We start from the raw sequence: 22,678 nt of genomic DNA on the forward strand, positions 1-22,678 counted from the left end.
CTCTAGTATCAAAATGTATTAGTGAGCATGGTGAAAATTATCTCTATTTAACACACAAGTGAGAGAAAGAGCAAGGAATCTACCTCTGGTCAAATGCAAGAAGCCTGGAAATTAGTTTTAAACCTGGAAATTATTTCCATAACAATTTTGCTGTTGAAATGCTTAAAACAAATGCAGCCACAAGAACAAGCTATTTCTCCCTCTCTTGATGAAATGTTATCTCATGCTTTCATACTTTGTGTATCACAAAGTCAATGCTTCCTGGGACCATCTTATCTTACTGTGAGAAGAAAGATGATTTACTGTACATATTCACTCAAACTTTACTTTTCACATTCTGTGGTCAAGGGCAGAAAATTTTATCTGAAGACCCCACATAGAAGTCAGAGGGCTGAAAAACATCTGCAAACACTATCAATTTCTATAAAGACCAGCATATCTAAAATGAAAGAGTGAATAAAAATATCACTTACACGCCACTTAGCACCTTTATAGACTGTGTCCTCAGCCCATATCCAGTGTCTTTCAAATTGGAAATGATACCTAACACATTGATATTGGAACCCTTTGATCCAAAGTCTTTTTCACTGTACATTATCATATGGCAGCTTGTGAAGTCCTGTTAAAACAAAGAGAAGCACCATAAGGAAAGTGGCACATGACATCTCAGAGCACTCAGGAGACACCTACTACGTGTTCTTGGAACTTACACCAACAATCGGTCGCAGGGACTGCAACTCCTCATCGTAGCCACCCCAGTCTGTCCAATCCCGATACGCTCCTTCTTCCAGCAGGTACTGATGGCCTTCAAACCCAGGCTTCTCGTAAGCAACCCAACTGAACAGCAACAACAACAACAACAGAGTCTGCATGTGCAAATGGACAAGTGCCACTCCATGCTTTCGTGAAGCAGATACAGATATGTGACATTTATTCTTTGGCTGTGAATATTTTCAAATTTAACCCTGGTGTGTGCCTCAACCCAAAAGCTAGGAAAACAAAGTAAACAGGGACTGGATTTGTCCACTGCAACTTCCAACCTGTGGAGTTACTACTTCAGCTGAAGGGTAAATATGACTTTTCCACACTTACACTCCTCCCAGTACTTTCATGGATCCCACTGATGAAAGTGGAAGCCTTGTCTTGTCTTCTGATTCCTTTTCATCAAGCATAAAGATCTCTGATTCTATTTCCACATGTCTTCCTTCAAAGAAAGGCTTCTCATAAACAATTACCTGTAGTGGAAATGAAACAAAAGAAAAGTTGCAGGGAGGATGATAAATTCTGACAATAGACAGTTTCTTTTGGATGGGCACATAGAGGGAGAATGCAAAATGAGGAAACCAACTAGTGGGATCCTTTACAAGAGGCCTTACCACTAGAGATGCAACATGAGGGCTTGAGCATTCATTACCTATCTGCATTAGCTGGATTGCTATTAATACTGTCATATATGCATGTGATGGATGCAGAAATATGACAGAAATTGCAGTTTCATGGTGTGGTCACATACAAAAGGACTACCCAGTAAACCCTCAGTAGCTGGTATACAATCAAAGCATACTTATGAATTACCCGTGAGTCGTTCATGTGCTGTAAAATAGCTTTGGACAATCAAATAAATACTGACTTTTACCTTTGGCTCCCCACTGAATTCAACTTTGCGACCACCCTGCCAAAGAAAAAAAGAAGAAAAAATTAAACTAACTTAAGCGTAAGTAGGCATAATATATATAACTATATATATAGTTATGATATATAATAAGATCATAACTTAGGCAACTTGTAGATATCTTTAAGAGTCATCAATTCTTTACAAAAAGGCAGGACTAAGGTGAAATATTCTTTAAAGGGCACCAGTGAAAATAAAAGGCAGATTAATGGCAGAGATGAATGCAATCAAAAGTTCAAGAATTTTATAGACTAAAAATTTTGGGTTTTTTAAAAGAGTTAGATTTTTGTAAATCTTGAAAAATCTAGCCACCTTAATATGTTATTTAGAACACACAAACATAGGTCATTTAACTCGTAAGTAATAACAGTATTTTACCATTTTCAAGGGTCTCATGGACCTAATGTAGGCTTCCTTCTTCTCCCAAAACAACAAATTAGGATATTCACCAGGCTCCAACATTAAAGGGACTCCCTGGAAACCAGGTTCTTCATAAAGAAGCCATCTAAAAGTAGAGGGGGTGGAGGGACAAAAGCAAGAGATAAAAACCCCAGAACATTTCTGAACAGTAAAGAACAAGACAATATGCTTACTTTAGGAAAGAGATCATTGTATCCTTAACAAAACTTTGTTTCTTTGCCACCAAAACTGCCAGCTAAAAGCTGGCGTACTGACAAGCTTCTGTGCTCCAAAGGAGCCACCAATAAAACATGCTTTTTGTTTGACCAGGCCAAAAAACCCAAAACAAATCAGTGAACAGTAAGAATTTCACTCTGTCTTATCTGAAGGCAACCATATTTAGACTGAAATATCAAGATTTAAGGTTATTCTAGTATTTTTTAGAATAGTTTTAAAGTGCAGAACCAATTTACAAGATTTAAAAAAATCTCTACTAAACTCGACTTGTATTTGATGTAAAATCTGCTCAATAAAAAAATTCTGACCTTATGTTATTTATTAATACATAGAAAATCCTGACGACTCCTTAGAAATCTGTTTCCCCGCGGTTTGTGTCTGCTAATAAATCTACTTTGAATGCCGTAACTTCAAGAATTTTTGACAGGGGCAGCAAAAGTAGTTTTTCAAAGCTTTTTCAAAAAAAACCTTACCCAGTAATCACTTAATGGAAACAAAAAATCATACTGCTGATCTCTGCCTAAAGATGTCAGAGTATTTCTTCAATTCAAATTTACTGATCTCAGAGAAGTGCAGTGTGGAGCAGTATAAAACACATAAACAGCAGCACTTTTTGCAGCCAACCCTGCAGGGTGTAAGGATCATAATGTATAAATCTGGTGATATCAAAGATATTCAAATAATCCATCACTCTGTCATGCATTAAAGGGAGATTTCAAGCTAATGTAAAGTGGCACGAATTGGTATATTTTCATTGCAGATACATGGCTGCAAGAAACAAACAAGGTGCTCTAGTTTTGTTACTGTCTATAGCTGAATGTTTGATATATTGTGTGCCCTGTATTCACACCACTCAGTAAGCCCTTGGCTTGTGGATGGTCACACATGGTATTTCCAAGGGCTCAGTACTGGGGTGAATTCCATTTAATACCTTAATATCAATGATTTGGATGAGGGGATTTGAGTGTTCCCTCAGCTGTTTTGCAGATGACAAGAAGTTGGGCGGGAGTGTTGATCTGCTGAAGAGTAAGAAAGCTCCACAAAGGGATCTGGATCAATGGGCTGAGGCCAATGGGATGAGATCCAACATGGCAAAGTGCTGGGTCACAATATCCCCAAGTAGCGGAAGAGTGGCTGAAAAGCTGCTTGTCAGAAAAAGACCTGGGCGTGCTGGTCAACAGCAGTTGTACATAAGCCAGCATGTGCCCAGATGGCCAAGAAGGCCAGTGGCACCTGGTCTGTATCAGCAATAGTGTGGCCAGCAGGACCAGGGCAGTGATTGTCCCCCTGTACTTGGTGCTGGTGAGGCCACACCTCAAATCCTGTGTTTCAGGATCAGTTTTGGGCCCCTCGCTACACAAAGGACACTGAGGTGCTGGATCATGTCTAGAAGGGGACAGTGGAGCTGGTGAAATGTCTGGAGCACAGGTCTAATGAAGTGTGGCTGAGGGAGCTGGAGGTGTTCAGTCTGGAAAGAATGAGACTCTGGGGAGACCTCATTGCTCTTTACAACTGCCTTGAAAGGAGGTTGTAGCCAGGTAGTCTCTTCCCACAAGTAACAAGTGACTGGACAAGAGGAAGTGGCCTCAAGTTGCACCTGTGGAGGTTTAGACTGGATATTAGGAAAAAATTATTCACTGAAAGAGTTTTCAGATCACTGGAACAGACTGCTCAGAGGAGTGGTGGAGTCAGCATCCCTGTAGGTATTTAAAAGATGTGCAGTAATGGTGCTTAAGGACATGGTTTAGTGGGACTTGGGGAGTGTTGGGTTAATGGTTGGACTGAATGGTCTTATAAGGCCTTTTCCAACCTAAAGGATTCTATGACTAAGTTCACTGCAAGAACTGACACACATGGAAGAACAAGGAGAGAGTACAGTCAGAAGATAAAGGTGCATTGACTCGTTTTTCTTGGCAGCTTTTAACAAACAGCAATTAAGCATGAACACTGGGAAACTTTATGATGATACAACCACACCCACATGGCAAGGTGACTCAGCATCAGAGCCTCCCTCACCTGCCAATACAGTGAACTATGTCATGCCTGTAAACGAAAAGGCAAAACCCCCCCCACCCTGCAACATGCAAAAAAGCAGCAGCCATCTGCTGAATTTCTCATGGAAGCAACTTCTTTCTACTCTGGACTAATGAACAGATATCTGAGAAAGACAGTTGAAAAATAATCTATTTCACTTCCTGGTGCGAAGATTAGTCTGCTTTCCTTCAGGGATCCAAACACAAGAGAGAGATGTTAAGACAGCAAGAGTTTATGTGGATTTAGTAAAACAGTGCTGTTACACTGATGCAAAAAAAAAAGACAACTCAGATGTGCACAGGCTCTGCCTCCTTTAAAATAAAAAATTGTAATTTTACTAGTAACAGATAGCTTTTAAGTGAGACAGAAATAAATTGGAGAAGTAGATGGAGTTAACAATCAACCTCCAAATAACATATCTGCTCTCATTACTCTTGCGAGACACGTAATTTGGATTAAGGTTGCAGTTCACCAGAAATAACTTCCTGTCCGAGAACCAACTACTTGGACATCTTCAAATTTGCATATATACCAAAATGCTTCATTTTTTTCCACAAGTCAAGGTGTAAATATTTACTCAGATAAAATATCCTTCGGCTAACAACAGAGGTCCATATATCATGCGGCGTGTTTGAAACATCTTTGCAGTGGTATGTAACACGTGCCTTTAGCTGGGCAGTTTTTGATAGACCACTTGCAGCAAGGCAAGTGCTATCAGTGCCCAAATGTAAGAGCTAACAACCAAGGTCTGTACACCTTGTAAGAAGTTCTGCAGGATCCAACATGGTTGGAAGTGGCTCCAGTCTCACTTTTTCTGAAAGAAGCCTCTCTCTTCTGCATACTTTTCCCAGTACTACTTTGAGGCATGTTTTCCATAATAAACAAACTTGTAAATCATTAAGTCATGAAAACTAATATTGGTTCAGTGCCTGGAATTTCCCTTAGAGGACTTTTTTTCCTTTCTCATAAAAGCTTGCTTGGTTCACAATATTACCCTCCTAACTCAGATGGACAGATAGTTTCAGGTGACATATTTGTCTTAAACATCATCATAAAAACCCAGATCAAAATGCACTATGAAATACAAGAAGGTCACGTATGGACTCTCTAAAGCACTAAGCCATGTTTTATAATAGAAGGACTTCAAAAATTTTCTTCATTTAGTAGGTTGATTTCAAGTTTAGAAGAAAGCAAGTGGGAAACGTGGTCTTATTATAACAGTTCATTCCCCACCCTCACTTATGGTAAGATTGCTTGAATGAGAAACAGCAAGAGAGGCAAACTCTTATTCCTTGGCTACAAATACACAGGGGTTATTCAGTATTTGCTACACGCAAACAGAAGAAAGTCTGGCTCTAGCAAAACATTCTAAGAGGTCAGACTTCCCAAGAGTGAAGCATTACAGTGATGTACTAACACTACTGTCAACAAATACTTCCAAAATATAGGACTAGAATAAATACAGCCTGCTCGCAAGTCTGACAGGTGTAATCAAAGGTTTAAACCAAATTCCTTTCATTGCACTACACATTCATACAGAGCTACATACTTACGTGCCCCAATGTACTTTAATAGAACAAGTCTTCTGAGTAGTTCCAAACACCCCTGTTTCTTCAGTGTCATCAAAAAAGGAAGTCACGATTCCTAACCCTTCAGGCTCTGTATACAAATCAATTTGGCAAACCCTGTAATCCTGAAAAATGAAGATTGCCATAATCACTTGATCTGTGCTGTGAGTTCTGTAATTACTGTGCATAACTAAATCAGTTTTGAAACACCTGTTCATTTTAAATTGTTTCCCCCCTTGTCAATTACTACTGCTATTAGATGCCTATAATAAAAGTATAGCTAAGCCAGTTTGCCTGTCTCTGAACCAAGACAGTCAGTCAACCTCTCTTCAGCATTTACACTGTTTACTTTCTGCCATCTAGGCAGGAATGCATCTTCTTTCATCAGTTAACATCTCCTCTAGCAAATTAAATCCTAAGATAACACCAAACAAGCCATCCTTGAAGAGAACTGCAACTTAAACAAGAACTGTAGTTACAAGCAATATATATTCCTCCTTTTTCTTTCCTAGTCAAATAAATTTATAGCTCATGCTTGTTTTGGCAACCTGCAACTGTAACTGCTTAATGGTAGGTTAAAAGTGCATGTAGAAAGGCTGTTGCCCCATGTGTGAAACTCACTAGTAAGTTTGCCCATACTGGGCAAACCAAAGTTTGGTGTTTGACATTGAAGTTTGTATTGAGTGCAAATTTGGTTTGTATTGGAAAAAAAAGAAAAAGCTGTATTTCAAAAATACAGAATTGTTGATGGTTTTCTGGGATGCTTTTCCTGAGACTCACCAGACTGTAAAGCATATGCTGCATGTAGCATTTTGGTGGCTATTCTAATAAAGCCCACCAAGTTTAGTTCCTACCCTATCCTTCCTGTTGATGTTACCACAATCCCTATTGCACAAAAGCCCCCACATGCATTTTGTGATTAAACATGAAATTCAGCATGGAAGATTGCTTCATGCACTTGTAGCTCATGTTACACTTGTGTCCTAATAGACCAATCACACTCTGTATCAGTATAAAACATCACTACACATTAAGATCCATGCAAGTTTTTTTTTTACTTATATTACTTGCCTTAACCACATGTCTTATTGAACCGATCACTGCAGGCTTTTGAGACTTGCAGTCACTTTGCTCTTCGGAAGTACCTGCACCCCAAATATCTGTGAGTTCCAACTCTCCTTCTTCCAATGGAATAGAAGGGCCTTCAAAATTTGGTTTCTCGTAGAGTATCCAGCTTAAAATAAATTTTAAAAATCTAATTTTTAATGGTGCTTTATCAAGCGATTTGCAAAAATCATGTTCCCACTTAAGACATTGTTTCATACACAGTGCTGTTTCCAGACCCTTCCCATTTCCCCAATACAGCTTATTTGCCCAACACTGCTGACATCTTTGTGCCCAACACTTTCTAACATCTGTGATACCTTTAAAAGCAATTATAAAAACAAAGATGTCTACTGCTGAATTGTACTTTCACAAAAAACTCCTCCACCTTTGTAAATTGATAATTTGGGGCAGCAAAGACTACTGTCTCTGAAGACCAGACTTTGTATGAGATACTAATCATAACCAATGTGTGCATCAGAAAACAATGACACTGCAGACTGCTGCATCATGTATAAATAGACAAGTTGCTTGGATCCTGTGAACAACAGCCTGGAGTTCCACAGGAGCTGGTGTAGATGTGCCAGAGACTGCTCAGAAGACAAGGACAACTTCATTTTTAATGGCAGGTTGGAATATATAACTAAATAGGAACTTTATCCATCTGCAAATACAAACCCTTCACTCAAGCTCTCAATGGAAGGAGGAAAAAACCCTCTAGACCACGCTGGAAAAGACAACCTGGTTTACACAGATCAAAAGGTTTTCATTCCAGTTTTCTAAAGCTAAACAGCAACCAGTGTGCTTCCCAGTACCTCCTACTGCAGCTAGCCCTTGTGTCTGCAACTTACTATCAGATAATTACTTTTGAGAACCTGCTATTTGACTGCATTATAGCCTGGCCACAGCATAACTTGCCATGCTAGCCACACTACTAATAGCCCCTCTGTTAATGATGCTATGAAGAAAGCAGGAGATGAACTTGTTTTGAATTACTCTTGAGCAATATAGCTTTTAGAGAAAAATCCCTCCTTTTGTCAAGAAACAGTCAATTATCCCTATAGCATCATCTTATTCCTTTGGTCATGAAATTAATCATGTAAGACCTGGCTTTAAACTTATTTGCTAGCCTTTTAGTCCAATCCAAATACCATCCAAGAATCCCTAATGACCAGAGGAGGTGAAGGGCAAAATAGCTGGACAGAAATCTGTCATTTCATCCCCCACCTATGCCTGGTGAAATCTTGCATCCCTCCAGATGGTAACACTCACTCAACTGGTCAGTAAAATAGGTTATTCAGCTCAGAACTTCCTGTTGCAGAGGTAAAATGCTGTATTTCTTTCTCACAGCATGTTACATTACCATTTACAAGGCAGATTTACTGTGAATTACTTGACAGTTCTGTTTCAAAACATTTTTGAATAGAATAAAAATTTTTGTATAAAGAGTAAAAATTGATCTCTTACCATCCTCTGATGACTTTAACTAAAATTGTGCGTGATAGAACCCAAGAACTGCAATCCGGAACATCATGAAAAACTTCAATGCCAGCTTTTTGACAGTCTGAGTCACAGTATATCACCAGCTGTGTTAAAAAAAAACAAAACAGAAAAACACACCAGCAACATATAGTTCTATCTTCCTAGGCTTTACATACAGAAAGGAACAGTAAAACTATTAAAACTGATCTTACCTTGCCAGGTCTGGGATTGATTTTACTTCGTCCGTTTCTTGGAAGTGTCTAATAGACAGTGAGGAGAGAAAAATCACAAAAAAAACTCCACAAAATCAAAAATTTTCAATAATTATACTTAGCTATAAAAAAAGGTCTAGTAGAACAAAATAAAAACTACTCTGAATAGTAAAAGCTGGTAACCTTTCAACTATACCTACTTACCGCTTCCATCTCTACTTCCTCTTGCAGAGCACCTTGCCATAAATGTATAAATTTACATGCTTTTTTAACCTCTGAATTATCATCTCACTGAAGTCAACTAACTTCAGATTTGAAACCCTTTAAAATCCTCCGGATCAGATTTCTATATACTCTAGGAGTTAAATACCAAGAGACTACTTTAAAAATCTGCATTGATAAATGCCAAGTTGTACAATGATAAAGATAAATTTAAATGTCTAAAAGTGTCAAGCCATAAAACATGAAGTATTTTGAAGGAATATATCATAAGACTGAGGGGGCATGATGGCACATACACGTATGAGCTAACTAGCATAATCAGTTTTGTGATGAGCACCTTGTAACAGGTTTCCTCAAAGAGTATGAGACTGTGCACTAAGTGACAAACTAAAAATATTCAGAACAAATAAAACACACTGAGGTATACAAAAATCTAAAACAATGTTGAAGTCAGCAGTAAATTATATGATATAGAATATTTGGCAAACTTGTGGTTGCATCACGTCATCTTCAAACAAATAAATGTAGCATTGAAATTAGGTGTTTGGTTTCCTAGCAATGACAGGAGTGCTCATTCTGGGACAGGGTCCTGCTCTTCTAGGAATTATTCACACAAACAAAAAGACCAAAACAGATCCTGCCCCTAAACAGGCAACCAGCAATACGTGCAAGGAATTAACGAGAACATAGTAGTTACCATGCAGAGCAGGCAGTGGTCGTAAGACAGAGTTCTTAACCACCACCAGGTTTTTGTAGGCATTATCAAGACAGGTTGAAGCATGACTGGTTTTTTAGCCTGTGCTTCAATTCCAGTTCAAACTTGTTCTGTATTTTGAGGAATGCCAAAGTCATTGTTTTGGACTACCCTTACTCTTTCCTTCACATTGCCCAGTAGCCATTGCATCACCACTTTCTTAGTCAGTGGAAGATGCACAGTAAGTACACCTCATAGAAACATTTTTGATTCCCAGCTTGAGCAAGATAATTCAGTCAGCAACAGTGCCACACTGCCACAGAAGTCCAGAAACCCTTTGAAGCCTAAAGGGATTCTCTCAAGTGCAGTCTTAGGTGTGTACACACTCCTCTGCTATATCAGGCCTCCACACTCTACTGCAAAACTGAAACCACTCAAGAACAACAGTTTAAGTAGCAAAATCCAAACTAAAACAGTACTAGACATTTAGCTTTAAATTCAAGTTTTTAAACCCAAGCAGGACCGTCAGAGTAAGAAAGCCTGTTTAACTGGCAACATAAACCTACACTGCTGTAAATTTTCATCTCCACACTAATTAAGAAAACTTCCCATAAGAGAATAACCTAGATTCTCAAAACTGCAAGGTACCATGGGTGGTTGCCTCCTGCAAGGTGACGAAGAAAGGGGCTATTTCTACTACCTCACTCCTTTTAGTAGAACTGTTACAGCAGATAACCATTAGCTTTGGAAAGCATTTCTCCAACTTCTTACATGCTGCGTCAATTCCACAGGTCACGTTCATGTGGCTATTAAACTTTGGAAAATGTATTTCTTCCCATGGTTCTTAGATCTCCTGACTATAGTTTTCCTCTCAGGTCACAATAAGGGCTTACATTAACAGAAATAGCAAATACTACAGGGCATTTGTACATCATTTTAAAAACAGAAATTACAAATTTATTCCACGTTAAAGTTGCTTTGAAGGGAAAACATAGGTCTGTCTTCAGTCATGAGGAACAGATGCTTGTAATCAGAGCAAGGGACAGCCCTCCACTGTAACAGCACTTTCAATAATGCCTACTATCCAGTTCTTAAATTATTCTTAAAGAATATATATTTTTCTGCCAAATGCATGGGAATACAACAGAAGGCTAAAATAAAAAAATTTGCTCTGTTACTTATTTAACAGTACAATGGCTGAATGTCTTGTTGGAAGAGAAGACAGATTACTGTCAACAGAAGATTTCTGAAGTTCACAGAAAGCATTCTAGTAATTTGCAATAAAAAATTAAAGTTAGCATAAGATTTGTTTCAATATAATACAAAATCAAGTATGAAGACATATTCAGACATATGCTTTCCATTCATATGGAAATATGAATAAGTCTCAAAATAAATACCCCTTAGTCATGTTGATAGATGCCATGTCATTTTCAGATAAAACTGGTACCATACCGAAGTTCACCTCAATGTATTTATAAACTATATGTATCCCAAAGAGGGGAAAACAACCAATGCATGCACATTGCCTTTCGAAAACATAAAAGCTGGATAACTTTGCAGGCAGCTTTTAAAAAACACAATACTTACATCCACATCCAATAAACCAGGGGGGACAGTTGATTCATATCTGGTTGTTCCTAACCAGCTGGAAAAACTTTTTTCAGGGTTGCCATAGTTGGGCATTTGTAAACTTAGTTCCTTTTTTGCACTGTCTGCTTGCAGGAACTTCTCCACAAAACTTGGAAACTTCATATCTGAAAGAGACTGAATTGCAAAATCAAAATTAACAGTCATTCAGCAGCAGACAAACATTGTTTCATTTCCTGAATGATCTTTATTACCTCAGATTTTTGAGGCATGATGAATGGCCCAGAAGCATCCTGTTGTAAAGGAGGCATCCCTGAGGAGTCAGTTGCAAAAGTTGTTGTGTTATTTACTGAAGTGACAGAAGGATTATAAAACTTTTCTTTAGAAGACAGCAAGCTTGAGAAGAGGGAGCTTTTTTCAAGCCGGGATCTCTTAATTTCACCATCTGTACAATCAGTGTTCTCTTTTCCATTTATTTCGTGAGTAAAGGCAGGTTCCTCTCTACATGACTGAAGAGATTTGAATATGATACTTTGCTCTGTTGATGCACGCTTGGGCCTGACTCTGGCTATTGTTTCCAGGCTTTGCATTTTAATTTGTTGCGCTGGTAACAGATCCTGTGTTTTTTCCCTCCTCAGTCCCAAACCAAAAGTAAATACACTAGGATCAAATACTTTCTCTAAGTTATCTTCATGAATTGGAGGCATTGCAAAGTGGGGTGCTGGAGACTTTGGAAGCTTTGATCTCTTCTTTTTCTGGGGTAAGCAAACTGAGCTGTCTAAGTTTTTTATTGTTTCAGCAAACTTCTTCATGTCAGATGGGGAATCAAAAATGCTGTCATCTTCAGCAGATCCATTACAGGTTTTGCCTGGGCTCTTTTGTGTGTTGGTGTTGTGCTCTGATTCCAATATACTGTCTTGACTGCTGTCATCATACTGCAGTGCTGCAAAGTTCAAATCTCCTGGCTTTACCTTTTTGTCTCCATTTTCCATCTTGTTAAATTCTGATCTGGAAACCTGATGAGATGGTAGAGGATATTTATCATTATTGCAAGGTGATAAAGCCTCTGTGTTTGGCAGCATCTTTTCTTCATTTCTGTGGAATTCTGAGCTTGTGTAATTTCTTTGGTAGAAAGGATCTTGAGCATTTTCACTTTTAACAGGTGAGTGCAAAGACAGTTTAAAAGGTGAACTTTCTTTCTTTGCTGTGGTTAATTCTGGTTCTGGTTGCTTCAGAGAGGCACTACTAGCATCACTTTTGCTGCTTTGGTTAAAAAGGGATATGGCAGCTTTTACTTTAAGTTCTGGTGTCTTCCCAATATCCTCATAGGGGGCAAGGCCTTCTTCATTTTTGCCTTTTAACTCTGCAGCGCTTTCTTTCTCCTGTGTGCCGTTCTCAAATAACTTCTGACGACTGCTTTGCTTATTTAAAATTTTATCAGGCTGTTCATTTTCCTTAGGTTGTTTTCCAAATTTCAGCTTTGCTCTGCCAACGAATGTGCTTGGTACAGTACTATTTTTTGAGGCAGGGATGTCAGTAGGCCTCTGGCTCTGGTTAGCACATTTGTTTTCAAACAAGGAAATTTTGTTGGCAATGTTGCTGTTAGTTTTATTAACTGGTTTTTCAAGAATATCCTGCTCACTTTCTAAGCTGTCTTGATTTGTAGGTGTTTTAAAATTCAGCTCTATGTTCTTCGGTTTGGCTGGACTACAGGAGGCAAAGTGACACAGAGTGACATCTTTAATTAATCTTGAACAAGCTTGTAACAATTTTCAAAACAATAAAATGTAGCATTATAAACCATAGACTTAGTTTGAATTTTGGTATCTCAAAAGGAATCAACTAAAAGAGGAGTAACTATATGGATGAAAAAAGATTAGACACTAAATAAGGAGCATATATTTCAAACGTACTTCATTCTTTAAGGTTAGTAAAACAAAAAACACAACAGCCTACAGCATCTGCAATTGAGGCAGAGAACACAAGTACTTATGACTGACAGAACATTAAAATTTAGTAGTGAATAGGGAGAATAAATTATAAACATGCAATTCCCTGCAGAGTTTAGAAAACAAATCCCAATTCATTAAAGTGATAATGAGTTGGTTAACATTTGCATATTCTCTCCAATGAGTTTTGAAGACATCTGCCCAGATTCTTTTTCTGCACCTACACTGCAGAAACAACCTTAAATTGAGTGAAAGAATTCTTCCACTCTCATTAGTGCTTGCAGAAAATGTCAGCTGTCCCCAAGCACTGCGTCACCACCATGGTTAAGCAAGCACCACATGTGAGCACTCTTCCACTTCCTTCAGGTAAACTTAGCTAACAATTTAAATTGTGTAAACTAACCCTAATAATGTCACGAGAATTGAATTTGGAAACACAAAACTTCTCTGTCAGAGTGGACAGAGAAGCATGTACAAGTACATAGCACACAGTGCTCCTGGGCTATGGCAGAAGGCTGCTGATGCGTAGCTGAGTGTTTCAAGCCTCCTTTCCTCTGAATACCTACAACCAGGAAAAATTATTTGTCCATGTAACTTGCTACTGCATGCTGTACAGTATGGATGCCAAAGAGCAGGAGCAGAGGAATTTTCCAGCTGCTGAAGCATTTTGTGAAGTTTTCCTTTCTCATGCTTTAGCTGAGAAACAGTGGAAGACGGTTTTGTAAACTAACTCTCTATCTTGCACCTGCACAGTCTTGTTTTGGTTCACTGAAGAAAATATTTTGAAATAGACGTTGTAGCATTCAGCCAATCACTCTGGGAGGTGTATGGTCAAGCAGCCAATAATGTCATTTCTCTATTGCAAACCAAGTTATATAAACAAGGTGATAATTAATTAAATAATCCCATTTATCCTGGGCTTGAATTCCATGTCATGATTCTCACCGTCCCTGGGGACAACAGTGACAGTACAGTATGAACAGCTGTGAAGATGCAAGGCAGATGGCTTCAAAATTTATCAGTCAGATCTAAGGAGTGTCAAAGAGCCCGCCATCACCTCAAAGACAGTCCTGTTCTCCAAAGAGGAATCTGGGGACACTCAGTGATAGGGGCACACTGCCCTATATGAAAACTGACAAAGGTGGGAGATAAAAAGAAAATAGCATGCAGCAATCTCCAGGGTCCCAAATGTTCTACCAATCCATGGATGATTCCAGTATTCCAGTACTTTCTTCTTTTTTTACCTACACAAACTGTGTTCACTGAGTTCTCAGGCAGCTGTTTAGCTCAAGAAAGAGGTGTGAGATATGAGAACAACCCAGAAAGTGAGATCCTTTCCTGTCTTCCTCAAGCAATCCATCCCAAGTAAGAAATTAAACCCTACTAATGCAACACTCTCCATTGTACAAGCTTTATTTCTTGGGAATACCATGAGGAACGAACTAACTGAAATAACAGAAGGAATCAAAAATAGTTACCTATGAATCTATACAGAGAGCAACTGTTAAAAATCATAGACTTTTAAGAGGTTGGAATGGATCTTAAGAGATCATCTAGTCCCAGCTCCCCTGCCAGGGGCAGGGACACCTTCCACTAGACCAGGTTGCTCAAAGCCTTATCCAGCCTGGCTTTGAACACTGCCAGGGCTGGGGCATCCACAACCTCCCCAGGCAACCTTCTGTAGCATCTCACCACCCCTAAGTAAAAAGTTTCTTCCCTAATATCTAACCTAAACTTCCTGTCTCTCAGTTTTCACCCAGTACTCTTTGTCCTATCATTACAGTTCCTGGCAAAGAGTCCCTTTCCAGCTTCCCTGTAGACCCCTCCTTCAGATACTGGAACGTTTTTACGATGTCTCCACACAACCTTCTCTTCTCTGAGAAGCCCCAACTCCCTCAGCCTGTCTCCATAAGGAAGGTGCTCCAGTCCTCTTATCAACTTTGTGGCCTCCTCTGGGTTTGCTCCAACAGTTCCATTTCCTTCTTATCATCATGTCTTTTCAGAGAAGACTTCCCAACAGTGCTCCCTGTAACTACCAGCCTACTCAAGCTGGTTCACAGCTGGAAGGCTCTTATGAAGAATGCATGATCAACAAAAGAGGAAATAGCAAACTTAAAATCAACTGCCCATACTTCAGATAGGTCCTAATAAAACACGCTTGGAAAACTTATGGAAAAACAGAAAAACAAAATGTTCCTGAAAGAGGGGAGGTATGGAGGGAACTATCATACAGCATTAGATGAAATATATTGAGGCCCTACTTTTCATTTTAACTACATCTGGATTTTCCTAAGCTTTTAAAAGTTAATTATTCTATGATTTTTCTCTTTGGAAAATGAATATGGGTTGCAAGGGACCTCTAAAGGTTGGCTAGTCCAACTTCCTACTCAAAACAGGGACAGCTTCAAAGTTAGATCAAGTTCCTGAAGGCTTTGCCTGACCAAGTTTTGAATCACTTCACGGATCAAGATTTCACAACCTTCCTAGTGAAGCATTGCAGCAGGGCAGCCACTGTTGCTGTGAATTTTTTTGCCTTATATGCCAATAAAACTTAACTGTTACAACTTGCAGCTGTGGCTGTTGTCTCTTCACTCTACAGCTCAGGGACAAATGTGGCTCTGTCTTCTCTACAGGTAGAGAGAGTTGACTGAGGTCTACCTGTATCCTTCTCTCAGTTGAAGAAACCAAGCTGCTTCAGCTTCTCCTCATACGTTATTTGCTCCAGAGCTGTCACCTTCTTTAATGGCTCACCACTAGACTCATTCCAATTTGGGAACATCTCTCTTGTACCAGAAGAGATTTGGAAGGGGAGGAAGTGCTACAACTCAATATAGGGACCCAAATGCAGACTCATGAGCACCAAATACCTTGTTCTTTGACCTGCTGGCTATGCTTCTGCCTATGGAGATACAGGCTTAGCCTTCACCTGCTAGGATGCACTACTGACACGTGTGAATTTCCTGCTCACCAGGACCCTTCATATCCTTTCCTGATCAGAAAAAAAGAATGTACCTATCCTCTTTTACCTGTATTTTCAAGAGGTAATACTAATGGCCCAATTGTCTTAAATTCATTCCCATACCACCCTTTTGTCAGCTGTCACTTGAGCTACTACATGCATTTATTTCAACATAACAATAGATATCTTCCTGATAAAATCCATGTCTCTTTGTATGCCCTGACACAAGCAAGTTTAATGGCTAGCAGTGATACTTATCAACCACACCTAAAACCTATTTTAAATGAAGAGCTAACCCCTCAAAGGTATAGTTTCAAGCTTTGCAAATTTATGCAGAAACAACCACTTCAACACTTTGTATTTTATATTCCGCAGTATTTCTGCGCAGCAGCAGCAGCCACCAAACAGCTGAGACCAAAGAGCAAGAGAAAGCTCAGCCCTGCAGCTCTACTCACTACAGCTGGCCTCCTCTAACTAATCTTTTCATTACACCTTTTTCCACACTACAAAATACTGATTTTAAATACAGCCAAAAGATGCACTTTATTGCAAGAACTGAATTTCTAAGCTTGTTTAAAAGGAGATGTTGTTTGAGTATCCTTTAAGTACAAGTATCCTCTCATCTCTTATGGGGAAAAAGCATTGAAAGATGGATTCACTTAACAGTACAAATGCTTTTTCTAACAAACAGCCCAATGTGGCTGATTCTTACTACCCATTCCTGATCTGCAACGCCAGGAACAAGCAGGCACAAGAGAAATACCAATGTCCTTCTCTTTGGCTACACCTTGCAGCTAAACTGAGAAGCAAGCAGTTAAACCTCTCCCAGTCATAAATGGAAGGTGAGTCATATGTCAAGCATGCAACTGGTGCCAAAAAACACTGATGCCAAAATATCAGATTGAGGTGAGCAAAGAAAAATGGCATGTGAAAAGAGCAGAATAATTCAGCAAGTGGGCTTAAATGTAAAGGCAACTACAAAACCATGTCTGAACATAAAGTATGACAACTGAAGCCAAGTTTTCTGCTAAGCACATCAAAGTAACTACTGCCTGAGGTTTTATTTGCCAATTAAGACTTACCATCCACCTCATTTTAGTCTCAAATCTGATAGGTTTCCCTTTCAAAACCCAGAAGCAAAGCATCCAGTGACTTTCAAGTTATCCAGTACACAGACATAAATGGAGAAGATAGAAAATGCTATCTTTATTTACAGGAAATCTGCATTTCTGGAAGTGACTGGAGAAAGTGACCTGTTTTGAAATGGTTTCTAAAGAAATTTGATTCCCAGAATTGGCACAATGTCATTAGTAAGAGACACCATGCATTTTTAAGGGAAAACTACTTGTATTATACAAAATCCATCTTACAGGGGGCCAAGGAACCTGTAAGTAAATGCGTATTTTTCAACGTGAAAGGAATTCATGTGAACTACCTAACAACAATTTTTTAACCTTTGAAAATGGAAAAGTTATCTTTTCAAAGCAATAACTAGAGAACAAAAACACACCATCTTCTAGTAATGGCACCAACTTTTCCTTTCCCATTTTACAGCACCTTAAACCACAGCCAGGTTTATAGTTCGTATGCTCTAATGAATGACTACAAATTATACCAGATCACCTGAGCATGTAACTCTGGCTAGAGAAAGAGTTTGGTGCTGTGCAATGGCAGCTTTAGATGCATCAAGAACCTTGCAGGCAACACAGCAGTCTACACCCAGAGCTAAAGTCCTTATAGCAGCAGATAAGGCCAAGACGCAGTGCCACACACCTCACAAAATGGGATGAAATAGAACAGGCTGTTTATTAATTAAAATTTGGTCTCTTTTAGAAAGGACACCTCTCTGTTACTTTATGAGTGCAGTAAAAGATAATTCATTGTACAGCAAGCCCAGGAGATACACCGAAAAATGAAATCCAGCTATGCAGGCGCTTATAACTTCATCATCACTAATAACAGAGACATAGAGAAAAAACAATATGAAAGCTACCCTTTCATTGAAGCTATGAAGATACAAACTCAGGAGTTTAAGATCCGCAATCTATACTGCCAGATGGCAAAGCATCACCAAGAACAAAATGCCACAGTTTAACTTTCAATATTCGTCTTTTTAAACTTAAGTTACAAATTAACAATTCAGATGTAGAGTGTTACAAATTGTGCAAAGGAAATTGCTCCTGTGCTTCTCAGATGTGGGAAGCATAATTGGAAACAGAAATGTCTCTTAAACCATCACGTTGAATCTTCACACCTCTCTAAAACAATGACAATTATGAACACATGGTGTACCTGAGGTGGGCCTACAGGATTCAGTGTACACCAACACCTGTACCTGAACATGCCAGAATGAGGAGTGCAATAGCACACAGCACACAGCTGTGACAACCAAACAACAGAAATGAATAACGCAATAAAATCATTCCCTGTGGATGAGAATGCAGAAGAATCCAGGAAATCAATCACTGGCCTCATACTATGATAACAGTGAACTTTATAAATACAGCCAATTCTTTATAATCCTAAGGAAAGCTCTGATCACCTGTTTGACAGAGACAGTTTCTTCAAGTGTAAAACCAAATACTGAAAACTAATATATGCATAATTCTGCAAATACCTGATGTTACTCACATACATCAAAATTTAAATGATTCATCCTGCACATACTTAAGAAAGCAACCGTATGTATTCAAATCTCTGGAGTGTGATCAATCATATAATTTGAACAATCAAGTTCTACATTGCATCCTACATTTCTTCATAAAATAGCAGAACTTAGGCTGTTTCATGGAAAACCTGAACACATTTCTTATTCAAAGATTTTCACATACAAAATATTCAACCACATTCTGATTTGGTTACAGAGCAAAAAATAACATTAAGGTCAACAATAGTTGAATTATTCTGATCCACAACAATGATGACTGAGCAGCTTTCATATATGTTAAGCTATTCCATATAATGGAATTGACAAAGACATTCCTTATCCATTTAAGAAATGAAAAAATGAATTATTTTTCTAATACATGTAGACTACAGTGCTTGTTAAGTGGCAGCTTTAATTATGGTAACTTTATTTTTTTTTAAGGCAGTTCTTAACTGAAAACAATTTAGGTAGGTAACAGATACACAGCTAGTGTTTCTATAGATTCTATACCCAGACACAAGCAAAACTACAGCTACAAGGACAAGGTAAACTTGTTTGTTACTTACAGGCTAATCTTTGTCGTGACTGTTCTGGAAGCATCCAAACTCTTCAGCTTCAAGGTGTCTAAATCAGAATTTGTCTGTCTCTCAGCTGACAGACACAGGTCTCCATTTTTAATCCCATCAGTATGCAAGAAAGCTCTTCCATCTGGACCATTACCATGCTTTACTGCCTTGGTATCATTTCTGCCTTCAGCAAACACCAAGGCATTGTCTTCTGTCTTAGTAGCCAAAGAAGCTTTGGGAGACTCCAAACTGTCTTCCCCAAAAGCCACAGGTATAGCTCCCTTTTCCGCTGAAGTTCTTTTTGTTACTGGGTTGGTCTCTGGCGATGCTAAAGGTTGCCTTTTTGAAGAGGAATCTTTCACCTGACCCTTCAAACCAGTAGGGGAAATGGGTACAGAATCCGACTGATTCTTTTTATATGATCTTCTCCTTGCAGAAGTTGTGCTTGAGATCTGCTGCTTGCCCTTGTCAGCTTCAGCTTTAGATGCCCCTTTGTGAGCAGATCCAACTTTTAGGTCCTGATTATTACCTGAGGAAGAGGAATTTCTTTCAGGAGCCTGTTGAAGAGACCTCACTTTTCGTTCAGAGTTTATTATCTTGTCTGAAAACCCCTCAGAATGGGCATCATCCTCAAAACCAGGTTCTTCTCTTGCTGTATTCTCAGTCTGGTTTCTCTCTCCATTTGGAATGTCACTAGATGACTGAGACTTTCTCCGTTTTCCAGATCTTTTACTAGCAGATTTTTTATCCATTGTGTCTGAATCACTACAATTTTCTTCTGATTGGAGAGTCACGGGTTCATTAAGGAGTTCGTCGGTTTTCCTTAGATAGATATCAACTGTTAACACTCTAGCAGAACATGCGTGTTCACTCGCTGCAGATTCCAACTCGTATGGCAAATCCTTTGGTTTTGCATGCCCAGGCTCCTCAGACACCCACGTGTTCACAAGCTGCTTGTGGCTTAGGATACTCTTTTCTAAGTCTTCACTAGACAAATTTCTCAAGCTCTGTATGAAATCTGGAGTTGTGGAATTACTTATATCTGTGACGGATTCTTTCTCCAGTCCCAGTGTTTCCACATTCAGGCTACTCTCACAGAAAGAGTTTTTGATGGTTTCACTGCTGCCGCTCCAATCTGCTGACCACTCACTGTCAGAAGAGACTCCCCTACTACTACTCCATTCTGAAATTGTATCGTGATACAGTGGTCTTACTTCCCCACTGAAAGTATATTCCTGTGCCTCGGAAAGGGCACTTATGTTTCTCACTTGTTTCTGTACTTGAGGAGCTTCGTGTTCTTCTCTGAAGTGCCTACAGTACACTGTCTGCGCCCCGTGAGGAGAACCTGACCTCTCACCCTTATGGTGCGAAGTGTGTTCTAGTGAACTTTTGGCATTTTTCCTCTTCCCTGTACCAAACAAGTTTCCAAGTCTTTCCAAAACGGGTTTCTTTTTATTTTCTTCTCTGGAAGGATCTGGAAGGTGTGAGGTGGACTACAAAAACAAACAAACATTTGGTTAATGTCAAAATTGTTTCTATAATATGTTTGTTTGTTTTAGCACCATCTATAAATTAAAAGGACACAGTGAATAGAAACAAAACAGTTTACTGAACAGTACCAGCTCTTGAAAAAAAAAAAGAACCAGAAAAACAAAACCCTTGCAAAACAATTAGGATTCCACAATGCTTCTGTATGTTTTTACCTGCATTTGTTTACAAGTGTGCTCATCTTGCCTTATGATGGCAGCATTATATGTCCCGAATCTCAAGCTTTTGCACAATTAGCTAACGTCACCCAAAACGTTACAGAAAAGCATCGTGGTGCCTGCAAGACCGGGGACAAACTTCATATCAACGTTTTCCTTATGAAAACAAGAGTGAGAAGTTTAACTTTCTCTGCATACTGGCTGAGTCAGTTTTCACACTTGTGCTGGTAGAGAATAGTTTCAAAGGTGTAAGTTGTCTTACCATTCATACATTTCTCAATAATGAAGTTCAGTAAAAATTTGGCTTGTGTTTTGGGCTAAAATACCCAGAACTATAAAAGCCACTGCATCATTCAATGAGCATTACTGGGTCAAATACTGCCCTGGATTACTCTTGGTGAAGTTCTGCCTTACAACTTCTAATTAACATGGTAAACAGGAAACACGCAACAGCATCGCCGAGTACACATGCATATTTGCATTTTAATACATTAGCCCTTTTTACATGCCGGTACCATGAATACTTGTTTTGAGACGTCTATTCCAAAACACCGCGAGTATTTTCTACTCCGGCGCACCAGACCTCTCGAGGTGAGCGGGTTCCCTCGGCAGCACGGACCCTGCTTCGGCAGTTTCCAACTTGTTCCTTGCTGCAAACGCTCAGACCGCCTGTCAGTGCCCAGCGAATTGCCACTGCCCGGCGTCCCCCCAGCGCGGGCCGGCGCTGAAGCCCCCGCGCCCTCCGCGCAGCCCCGCGGCCGCCGATCCCTTCCTCGCGGGTACGGCTGCGGAGAACCGACCCAGCACCGCCTCACCGGAGGAATCACGGACCCCGGCCCGCGCGTTACCAGAAGGGTGAAGACGCTCGAGGCTGCCACTCTCCTCCCCCGTCCCAAAAAGGGATAAGCAGGAGGAAGGTGCCGTGGCGGACTTTATTCGCCGCCGGCCGCGCCGCATCCTCGCCTCGCCTCCCCATCCCTCCGAGCGCCCGACACTCACCGCCCGGTTCGGCTGGGTTCGGCGGCCCCTGCGCGAAGCCGCCCCACGCCGCTGCCCCGGCGCCGGCCGTCTATGCGCTCCGCCTCGGCCCGCCCCCGCAGCCCGCCCCGAGCCGCCGCCCCGCCGCGGGCAGCGGCTGTACCTGGCCGGGCCGCCCCTCCCGGCCGCGGAGGGAAGGGCGGCGGCGCTGGACCGGCCCCCAGCGAGGGCCGCGGGGCAGCGGGAAGCGCGGGCGCCCCCGGCCACGGGCGAGGCCGTCGAGGGGGCGGCGGGGCGCGAATGGGCGCCGCGCCCCGTACGTGCCCCAGCAGCCCGCGCTGCGGCTGCCGCCTTGTTATTGAGGGCAAAACGCCGCCCCGGGCAAAACCGACGCCCTTTGATGTTGAGGGAAAAGCACCGAGGATTGGAGGCGGGCGGTTCGCTCCGCCGCCGCCCCGGCGAGCTGCAGTGCGGGCTGTCCGGCGTGAGCCGGCGCCCGGGCCGGGACAGGGGCAGCGGAGTGCGGGGGCGTGTGGAGCCGCCGTCACCCGGCCGCCCCCCGACGCCGGCCGCTCGGAGGTGCCCGGAGCAGGCGGGGCTCCCCCCGAGCCCCGGGAAGGTTTGCCCGCACCGGCACCTTCCGGCCTCCGGGGCTGTCG

General features: G+C 40.7%; 1 protein-coding gene across 2 annotated transcripts in view; it reads right to left on the reverse strand.

Annotated features, from left to right (window-relative positions):
* Positions 1–22,120, reverse strand: part of CRYBG1 (crystallin beta-gamma domain containing 1) — a 46,097-nt gene extending 23,977 nt beyond the window's left edge. For both annotated transcript variants that reach the window (XM_069011040.1, XM_069011041.1), the window contains exons 1-13: positions 22,041–22,120; positions 19,336–20,828; positions 11,469–12,921; positions 11,215–11,391; positions 8,709–8,756; positions 8,482–8,600; positions 6,982–7,144; positions 5,896–6,035; positions 2,051–2,177; positions 1,637–1,672; positions 1,093–1,235; positions 711–837; positions 474–619 (exon numbers count right to left, since the gene is read on the reverse strand). In XM_069011040.1, the coding sequence (XP_068867141.1) occupies positions 474–619; positions 711–837; positions 1,093–1,235; positions 1,637–1,672; positions 2,051–2,177; positions 5,896–6,035; positions 6,982–7,144; positions 8,482–8,600; positions 8,709–8,756; positions 11,215–11,391; positions 11,469–12,921; positions 19,336–20,087 (3,431 nt within the window). In that variant the 5' untranslated portion in view covers positions 20,088–20,828; positions 22,041–22,120. The remainder of the gene's footprint in view (positions 1–473; positions 620–710; positions 838–1,092; positions 1,236–1,636; positions 1,673–2,050; positions 2,178–5,895; positions 6,036–6,981; positions 7,145–8,481; positions 8,601–8,708; positions 8,757–11,214; positions 11,392–11,468; positions 12,922–19,335; positions 20,829–22,040) is intronic.
* Positions 22,121–22,678: the final 558 nt, after the last annotated feature.

The sequence above is a fragment of the Aphelocoma coerulescens genome, chromosome 3 (assembly GCF_041296385.1).
Source record: "Aphelocoma coerulescens isolate FSJ_1873_10779 chromosome 3, UR_Acoe_1.0, whole genome shotgun sequence".
Lineage (NCBI taxonomy): Eukaryota > Metazoa > Chordata > Aves > Passeriformes > Corvidae > Aphelocoma > Aphelocoma coerulescens.